The sequence below is a fragment of the Micropterus dolomieu genome, linkage group LG21 (assembly GCF_021292245.1).
Source record: "Micropterus dolomieu isolate WLL.071019.BEF.003 ecotype Adirondacks linkage group LG21, ASM2129224v1, whole genome shotgun sequence".
NCBI lineage: Eukaryota > Metazoa > Chordata > Actinopteri > Centrarchiformes > Centrarchidae > Micropterus > Micropterus dolomieu.
The window spans coordinates 8,073,908-8,083,819 of record NC_060170.1 but is presented as its reverse complement, the minus strand read 5'-3'; the positions used below and the strand labels follow the sequence as shown (position 1 = coordinate 8,083,819).

The following is a 9,912-nucleotide window of genomic DNA, read 5'->3' as shown; positions in this document are numbered from 1 at the left end:
CAAAAAAAAAAACACACACACTTAGAGGCATATTAAAGGGGTTTCCTGTCAAACTTATTTGATTAATGAGAGGAGAGAATAAGAATGATAGGCAGCCTCTCATTCTTTTATTGCAGCATGGATATCTAATTTGTTAAAAACGCATATTGATTCCTGTAATACCCAAATTCATGTGCGCAGGCGTTCTCATCACACATTATCTGGCTCACGCGCTCAAAGAGTCGGATTCATTACTTTGTTTCGCGCTGATAGGATCATAATTTAAGGTGGACGCAGTCGATGAGTTTGGGGGTGTGAGTGCTCCTGGGTGCCTTCGACGAATATTCCTCCCGGTACAGCACAGAGCTGATCATTACATTAGTGCAGCAGAGAGTTCTGTGTGCTACACAGCAGAAACACAAGTGGATGGTTATATCTCATTCCTCTGAAGTGCCTTAACGCATCATTCACATTGATTCTGCTGTGTTATGGTATGCACATCTGTGAGAGACAGTTTTGAGGAAATGGCAATGCAACAGACAACTGCTCTGACAGTGGAGCTTCAAATACATTGAGAAAACTCTTGCTGTTCTCAGTCCGACTTGACTGTTATCTAAACTGGAAGTTGTGATCCTGTGTTATAAATCACTTCTATTCATTCTCCTTAATCAATCTGCAGTAACTTACACTCAACTAGTAATCAGGTTTCCATCTTTCACCTTACCTATTTTCTAATAACTTATTAGGTCTATAACAACTTATTAGGCTATAAGGTCAAAAGGGAAAAGCCTACATGTCATTTTCCCCAGCAGCTTTTCTGGATCTCCCTGTGGGTCTCAACATGGGGCGAACAACATCCCAACACTGACCCAAACTTAACACACAAACACCTTTAAAACAACCAAATCAAGGGAATTTATTAACATAACAACACGATAAATTAAGAACACCAAAAACACAAAAATGCCCCAGCTGAGAGGCAGCAAGACCAGCAGTCCCAAATCAAGAAGCCTCCTTTCTGATGCTTGCGCAGGAGCTTTTAAAGCCCGCCTTCCAAGGCCAGGTGGACCTTGTTCAGCAATCATCTGAAGTACTTCAGAGGCAGAACTAGGGGCGGAAAACATGGAGAAAGCACAGAGAACACATACAGTCGTAACAAAGTGGCAATAAGGTGAAGAGGTATCCTTACTGGGGGCCACAATTATCACTACTGTTTATTTGTCGTGCAAAGGAGAAGTAAACTGATACAGAGATCCTCCTGAATCACTGAGCTCTTTAAGCACAGTGACCCCCTGCCATCCTTCAGGCAAACCTCATCTCATTCACATACTTCCTGTCAATCTAAAGCCTGTGCCCAAAGCTAAGAGGCCGCTCCACAAAATGAACATGTTTAGATTAACATGTTGGAGGTATTTGTTGACCTCGGTGAACCTTGCAGTAATGTTATCAGGCTTTGAAGCTTGTTGCTGGGTCATCAAACCAAACTGGCTACAGGAACAGGGGCCAGGAAAACTAATTTTCAAAAAAGACAAATATGATTCAGATTAAGAGGGACTGGAGAGGACCTCACACTCAAAAAAATAGGCACGAGAGAGGAGCGCATGGACAAGAAACACATTGCATTGCTTTTTCTGTTTGACACCAGCAAAAGTGTCTGGTGCTCGCCTGCTGTGAAAGCTCAAGAGTTCAGGCCAGTCACAAAGTTGACAGCCACCAGTACACTTTCATCCACTCTGTGACGTGTCATGCTGTGTCCAGCATGATCCAGCAAGCCATAGGTGACATTTTTGACAGACTTTAATGGAGAAAAAAGCCAGACGTAGATTGAAAACAATAGATTGAAAGCAATAAGCAGAATTAGAGTCAAATTCTGAATTTAAAATGGATGAGTTGAAATTTTTCTACTCCAAGCCTCTACAGATTTCAAACACACCCAGACTTGAGTTGAATTATCTTTCTGTCATACCTCATTTAACATATATCATAACTTCCCTCAATCCCTTCAGTCACTTAACACCGTCTAAGTGTAAAGCAACGTTACAGAATATCACCACATGCCACAACCTTTATTTGACTTGTATTTGTAACATTAATGCATTAATTTAGTTTGCCGCTTCTTACTCCATCTACAGCCTCTATTCCAAAATCTCAAAACAGACAACAACTGTATTGTCTCTGATACTATGAAAAGTGATCCAACACAGTTCAGGTGTGTGTTAACCCTTCCTGTGTGTGACTGTGTGCTTCTGCTCGACCTGCTGATCGAGCAGCATTAAAACACCTACACAAGCAACTATCTCTGTCTGCACAGGAGGGCTGCTGACTGGAGAGGAGAGGGATTTACAGCCTGGAATTTGCTCTCAGACATCTGATAGCCGTCCACTCCGGCCCACTTAATGTGTGTCTGTGTGTGTGTCTGTGTGTGGGGGGGGGGGGTCTCTAAGTGTGTATGTTTACATGTTTTGCTTCAGGCCAGTAGTTGCTAAGAAGGTCTGAGTATCTGTCAGAGTAACACACACACTCACACACATTTGTACAATGGCCTCCATTGTTGCCACATGTACACCTGAACCCACTGACACACCACTGAAGGAAAGCTTTGTTACTGAGAATAGAGGAAAAATAGAACAACTGCTTTACATATTACTGGTAATAGAGCTTTAATGACACGTCATTTATCGAGTTTGATCCTCAGCTCACTGTGTTGAGCCTACTTTAGGAAGCGTAGAATGAAAGAAAACTAGATCTAGATAAGTAGCACTCAGTCAGACACAATAGCTGATGTACGATGTAACTCTATGCTGAGGCAAGCAGTTCAAATCCAATTTTCAGTATAACAAACAAAGACAGTTTTCTGTGTGAGCAGGATACAGCAGAAATCCAATTTGAAGTTTTTAGGCATTGATGAAACATAATTCAAATCACATCACTGCAAAATGCTGTTCAAGACATATTCAGGTGTTTTGTAACACACACACAACACAGAACACTAAATATGGAGAGAGGGATACCTGACATTTGTAGCCTTCCACCTGAACGTTGTCTTTTGAAACAAATATATTTAGCTCTAAATGGCTATGAGAAAGAGTGCTGCTGAGACACAAGTCGGGGTCTAATCTACCCTGGCTGGATCTCTGGGTGAGGGTGTCTGATGTATCCAGGCCCTGATGACCCCAGGTTACATTATTGATGATGTGTCGCACTGCACCGAAGGATCTATCACAAAAGGAGGCAAACTCCTCCATCATTACCAGCAACACCGGAGCTCCCCAGGGAAGTGTCCTTGGTCGCTTCCTGTTCATCCTCTACACCAACGACTGTGTAAGTCCCTCACCTGTTACCACATATTTCAAATACTTTGATGATACTGCTACACTTGCACTCCTCAATGACAATTCTCCCACCTACCTCCAACTGAACAGAAGTAAAATTAAAGAACTAGTAGTCAGTGCACCCAGAAAACACAAAACAGCCCAGGACATCTCCCACAACCCCACCTGCATTTAAAACGAACCTGTTGAAATAGTGGTTCAAATACCTTGTACTCACCCTACATTATAAACTAAGTTTTAATCAACACACTACTGACACCCAAAATGCTGTCAACAGAGACTCTCTGGCGTCCGAAATCACTCTCAGTCACCTGCTACTACTGTACAAGAGCATACTCCAACCCATTCTTCTCTATTGCTCCCTGTTTCTTCAATATGTTAACTGCCATCAATAGGAACAAACTGATTCGCATCACTCGCACCGCATCAAAAATAATTGGCCTTCCTTACACCCAACCTCTCTGATCTCACCAGTAAAGCCACCAAACGTAAAGCACACACTATTGCACATGAGCCCCAGTGGCCCCCTCGACCCCTTCTTCACACTGCTTCCATCAGGCATCAGATACAGGTCCCAGGAAATTGGGTCCGCTAAAGCAAAAGTTTTGTGCCTTCTGCAGTAGCATCACTAAATGAAGCTCCCCAGCAGTGAATGCAAAGTGTTTTTGTGTATGCTGTTTGGTTAATTTATGTGTATGTATATGTTAGGTATGTCTGAGGCTCTGCACATACTGTGAAGACAAATTTCCTGTGAGGGACAATAAAGATCTACCTTTCTAAATGAAAAAATAATTTACATAAATAACATCAAACAGACTGAATTTCTTCTTGCACTGTAACAAACCTCCACCCATGCTGCAATTTGACTTCCTTTTGCTGGTTAATCTGATGTTTCTCCTTTATACCGTATCTTGTTATTGAGAATACTTTTACAAGACTTGCTATAAACCCGAATTTCCATTTAGTGACAATAGGCTTAAACTTGGAACTGAAACCCACTGTAGCTCCTGGATTGGCTGTGTGTTGGTCCCATGTGATCACAGAGATGAATGGGTGTTAGCGGACACTCCACTTCAGTATGACTCATCGATTTGTCTCCTCCTGGATGATTAAGGGAATCCAATACTGCTAATGGCTCTTCAATACAGGTAAAGTAAACACAATTTTCTCTGGTGCTTGGCACGCTCTGACCTTAGAAGAAAACTGTTGTAAGGAGACAAAACATGCCTAAATGTTTTCAGGTTAAAGATCCCTAAAATCTGCCCCTGCTACAGGGCTACATTTTCGAACTGCCCAAGTTTTATCCAAAATGAAGAATTTTACTTTACAGGCAGACGTAATATAAACAGGAGACCAGAAACTGCAAATATGCATAGGTCTTTGGTCTAGTATAATTATTTTGTGACCCCTAAAGAGGTTGCAAACCCCTACTACTCCCAGCAAACCAGCAGGAAGGTTTTCAGTCTTGTTAATACTCACTCACTTTCCTCTCATAGTGAGAAGCACAGGAATTCGTGGAAAAGTATTAACAACGGAAGCAAATTACAGTGTTTCCAAGCTTTAAGTATCCAGGAACCATCAGCTAACAGGAAACTATAAAGACATTCCTCAGAGCACCCTGTAATTGACATTATCACAAAACTGTACTCCTACCTTGAAACGCAGCTGCTGAGAGACTTTAAACACACAACAAGGACTTATCTGAAGCAACAACGTGTGATATCCAAGTATATCCAGCTGCAGCCGCAGCACAAACGTGAAGGAAGATGAAGGAAGTTGAACTTCCAAATATGGTTTGTCACTGAAGAGACCGCGGCCAAAACATGACATTTATCCCAGCCGCCCGGCCCACGTATGTGCCCAAAGTATACAACTATATCCAGCTGCGGCCATGCAGATCCTCCAAACAACGACTATTATCATAATTTGTTAGCGGGAAGGAAGTAATGCAGCTGCAGATCTCCAATGTTCATGCTTTGAAATCAGTTAAAACCAATTTCAAGTTTTCATGATAAACAATAGGACAGTCCAACAGTGAATGAATACAAAAGCTTTTTATAGTATTTTCATTTCCCGAATGTGTGTCTGTGTTTGCTACATAAACAATGGATACTGCAACACAGTGTGTACCTTTAGGCTCACACCTCCTGTATCTTACATTTTAGGGAGATCGATGTTTCCTACAACAGTCTACGTTGGTTTCTTTTAACCATGACCATAATCTATCCCTAACCTTTACCAAGGTATTTATCTGCCTAAAACTGTTGAAACCATAGTGAACCATACAGATCAGAAATCAGTCCCATGACTTTTCGCAAAGGTGCGGCCTCCAGTGACATGACCGGAAGTTGAGTCGGACTTAAGTCATGAATCTGGTGAGATTAAACTCGACAAAATCAAGAAAGAGTTGAAATGTCTTCCCATAAGTAAAAGGCAAAAACCCTTGCAGCTAGACAACTGTTAGTTTACAGATGACAGATATCATTTCAATCAACCCATCAGCAGCCAATCACATTGTGTGAGCAGGAAAGAAAGGTATGTTTGGCAGTGCAGGTCAGCAGACCAATAGAGAGCCATGGACGTACTGTGAGTAACAAAAAACATACTGCTGCAGAAAACGAATATAACTGCATCACAGAAGTAAAACTTTAAGTCTCACCTGAATAGTTTGCTTTTGAATGCTACCAAGTAATAAATTCACATTTTAAAAAATGTTAATTATTCCTGTACATTTATGAAACTTAATGTTACTTTGTAAAAAAAATACCTAGAATCACATTGCTATTGGTGAAGCGTCTGTTTTGGACTCAAAACACAAAGTTCAGGACATGGTCTGGCTAGGGAATAGTTGGTCTTAACTTGGGACTTGGGATTTTTTATAGATACATTATGAAAGGTACAGACAAATAACAGTGTCCTGCTGATAGGGGCACCAGATGAGACATTAGTCATCGGTTTTCAAAAGGTAATGTCAAACAACCTATTTAATGGTTTAGTTTAGAGTACTAGCTGGATATGGTGATGCAAAGGTCATAAATTAGTACAATACGAACAACACACTGAAAAAAAGACTTTCAACAATAACTACTCTAAAAAGGAATGATGAAAACATTGCAATAGACTGAGCGGTATGAGTGCAACATCTTTCTTTGAGATCAGGATCACGTCAGTGGCATCTCATGTTATCAAAACCACTGTTACTGATGCACTCAAACGTCTCTCTCTGTGAAGTAAATACCTGAAATTCAACCTTAATGTACACAGCGGCTTTAATTCCACAGTGTGTGCTTTATCTCATTTCAAGTAACAGCAGCTCTGGCAGATGAAAATTGAGCAGAGAGGAAAGTAAAGCTGAACAAAATGCCAGCGTCGGCGAATGACTTGGCTATGCTTGAGGAAGAGACAGCAGGTAGAACAAATACCATTCTCCCTGCCAAATACTGAACGCAGTATGGTCAGTGGGCACAAAGACTGAACAGGGACGTAAGAAGATTGTAGAGCGGTGATTGTGGTAAATGGATAGAATTTCACAGCACACAGTTGGAGGTACGAGGGAGGTAGAGAAAACTGATTACAGTCTTTTCATCTTCCTTTTCCTCTCCGTTGTTGTCCTGCTTCATTAAAAAAAAAAAAAAAAGAGAAACGGGAAAATAACCTCCTGGCAAACTGGCAAGGAGGTAGTAGTTGCAGCAGTGTGTGTTTGTGTGTGTGTTGGTAGGCGGGTGATTATTCTCACTTGACAGACTATCCCCTCAAACCTAAAACCTTAAAAATTAGCCCATTACACGCACAATTTCACACTCACAAACAACCTAATCAGGTGTCTCCACACACACTATCTTCCCTTTCCAAATAGAAACACACCCACAAAGTCTACGCAAACACATGCGATTCTAGATGCCTTCCAAGCACCAAATCAAGACCAAACTTCAGTCTACACGTTTAGTATTGTGTCAAATTAAAATTATATTTTATGACATCATCAAAAATGTAAGATACACAATTTGAATGAAGTGATTCATCAGATTAAATGAGTAAGTATTCTTTTATAAATTAACTTTCTTTAATGAATGTAAAATCGGGACTGAAGCAGAATATTTCATTAAGATAAAAATCTGTTGTAAATTTTGTAATGAGTCAAAATCAATCCTACGCAGCCACCACTGGATTATAATTCTGAAAATAGAATAATACTAATAATAATATTTAGAGGCTCCCTCCTCAAAAATATTTGTATTCATTTTCAGTGATGTCATTTGAATTATGTTTCATCCATGCCTAAAAACTTCATTTAGTGTAATCAAATAAAGCCACTGTTTGCGAAAATAAACAACATTGTGTTTGCTTTATTATTGATTTCCCTTTGTGCTCTGATTGGAGTTTGCTTGAATTCAATAAACTACATTAGTGCTGGTGATTACCTCATCTGTTTTAAAATGCAAAAATGACAAATGATTGATTTGATTGATAATTGGCTTGGTAAATGAACAGCAAAGATAAAGGAACAAATTAAACCACAAATCTTATGTACTCACCTCTGCATGTCTGCATGTAATCCAGAAACCTGTGAGCGGGACATCCAGCTGTGCAAACGCCGTGCTGGAGGTGACTGGACTGCGGCAGGAGGGCTTCCTCTAGTTTGAGACAGCGGAGGCAGTCTGAGGCCAAGGGTCCCACACAGGAACGACAGGAGGGATGACAATCTAAAAGCAGGGGAGATGAAAGGTCAAAAGGGCAGACTGACAGTGGTAGAAATCTATAAAGCGCTTTTTACGGGCATGTATAATTTAGAAAGACTTAAGATATAAGCTCTTACTGTGGCAGGTGTTGTCCTGGGAGTAGAGTCCCTCCCCACAGGCCTCCACACACTGGCCTTGGTGGAGAAGGAGCCCAGATGGGCACAAGGTACACTGGGATACTGAGGGACCCCAACAGGCAGCGCAGGAGCTGTGGCAGCCTGAGAAGAAAAGGAAAATAGAAGAACTGAACCACAACTGTTGGTTTAAAGATGGTTAATACCTCATGATATTTAACTTGTCTATGATGCTTGAAGTGGATTACAAGCATTATAGCAATGTAGCAAGACCTTTAATGTTTGTGCATAAACAACAAAGGAGATTGCTTGAGGGACAGTGGGTTTTAATCCCAGAACTTTGACTTCATAAACAAGTTACTTCACCTGATTTTATATTTAAAATTTTGAAAGACCAGAGATCTAAAACAAATAATTAAATAAGTACAAACAATAGTTAAATATTGTTTCCATGTTTCCGTTGGTTACATTTTCTTATTATACAAAAAACGTCCATTTAATACTGTTTCCAACTGTTAAATGATACAAACCACACCCAAACACCAAGAGAGTATGACAACGAATGAAAACTACACCATGATGAAACTAATTTAGTAATGACAGTTTGACAGGATATAAGGAGCAACAAACAAAACAAGATAAACCTTAAGTTTCAGGTGACATAATGATGGACTATTTGGAAATAGATAGATTTGACAACATTTTCATGTAAACATGCCAAATAACATACACATTTAAAATATTTGTGTCTGTTTGAGGTGTTGAAGATTTAGCCTACCTCTGCATCTGCTGTGGTTATCGGGGTAATGCTTAGCAGGACACTGGGAAATACATTTCCCATGATGCAAGGCGGTCCCCCGGGAACAGCTCATACACTTGGGGTTGTCAGGGAAACAGGAGGCACAGGACGAATCACAAGCTGTGAACGTATGTATATGTTACTGGCTTCTGATTGGAATGATAAAATGCATTGTGTTTTTATGTATTTCTATGTATTTATAAAGTCTGTGTGAGATATACTGGATTTCGCTTTGAGAGGACCACCACACAAGTTTTTGTTTGAGTTGTTGGCAAGTATGTGTTTAGTTTTTGTAGTAGTGTAGTTGTAGTTTGAACAGTGAAACTTTACAAATTGATAAGATATGAAGAGTCTGTAAAATGTCTAGTAAAAAACAAGTCAAAATACGTCCAGAAAACAAAAGTAAACTTTGTGTGTGTGTGTGTGTGTGCGCATCTAATGTTGACACGACACTTTGAAATGTACACATGCTCAAACAGATCTTTGCCTCCATCTCAACAGAGGCTAACATCAGTAAGAGGTATTCCTACGGCATGCTGGAGGGAACAAAAATCAAAATCTAAACCAGGAAGGCCAGAGGACAGAAATCGGGAAGATAGAAACCCTTCAGCTCTCTCCAGATGGTGACATTTTAAACCACGCCTCAAAGCACAAACTGGTGAGTTCTAATGGATTTGACCTTTATCCATAAAGTTCCTCAGGTTTTGACATTTTCTAAAAGAGGGCTCATTGCTGAGTGCTTTAACGCGTCCGTATGAACTGGAGAAAAACATCCTCCAGGTGGTTCTAACCAAAGAAAGAGCTTAGCTATGTGCTGCTAAGTTCAACATGGCCCTGAGGGAGATCTATTCCTGCTCCTCTTCATCTTACCACTCAGAAATAGAAACCATCCATATTCATACAGGATCCCTTTATTCAAATAGCTTCTGAATCCTCATTAGTGCAAGAGAGAACCGCTAATTATTGTATTTTTTCAAATTGTTTGTTTG

The 9,912-nt window shown here is 40.3% G+C and overlaps 1 protein-coding gene across 4 annotated transcripts in view; it reads right to left on the bottom strand.

Moving 5' to 3' along the window:
* fras1 (Fraser extracellular matrix complex subunit 1) overlaps window positions 1-9,912 on the bottom strand; it is a 257,602-nt gene that overhangs the window by 117,163 nt on the left and 130,527 nt on the right. For all 4 annotated transcript variants that reach the window (XM_046034200.1, XM_046034201.1, XM_046034202.1 and 1 more), the window contains 3 exons: window positions 8,903-9,043; window positions 8,128-8,268; window positions 7,847-8,014 (listed from right to left, as the gene is read on the bottom strand). In XM_046034200.1, coding sequence (XP_045890156.1) covers window positions 7,847-8,014; window positions 8,128-8,268; window positions 8,903-9,043 — 450 coding nt within the window. The remainder of the gene's footprint in view (window positions 1-7,846; window positions 8,015-8,127; window positions 8,269-8,902; window positions 9,044-9,912) is intronic.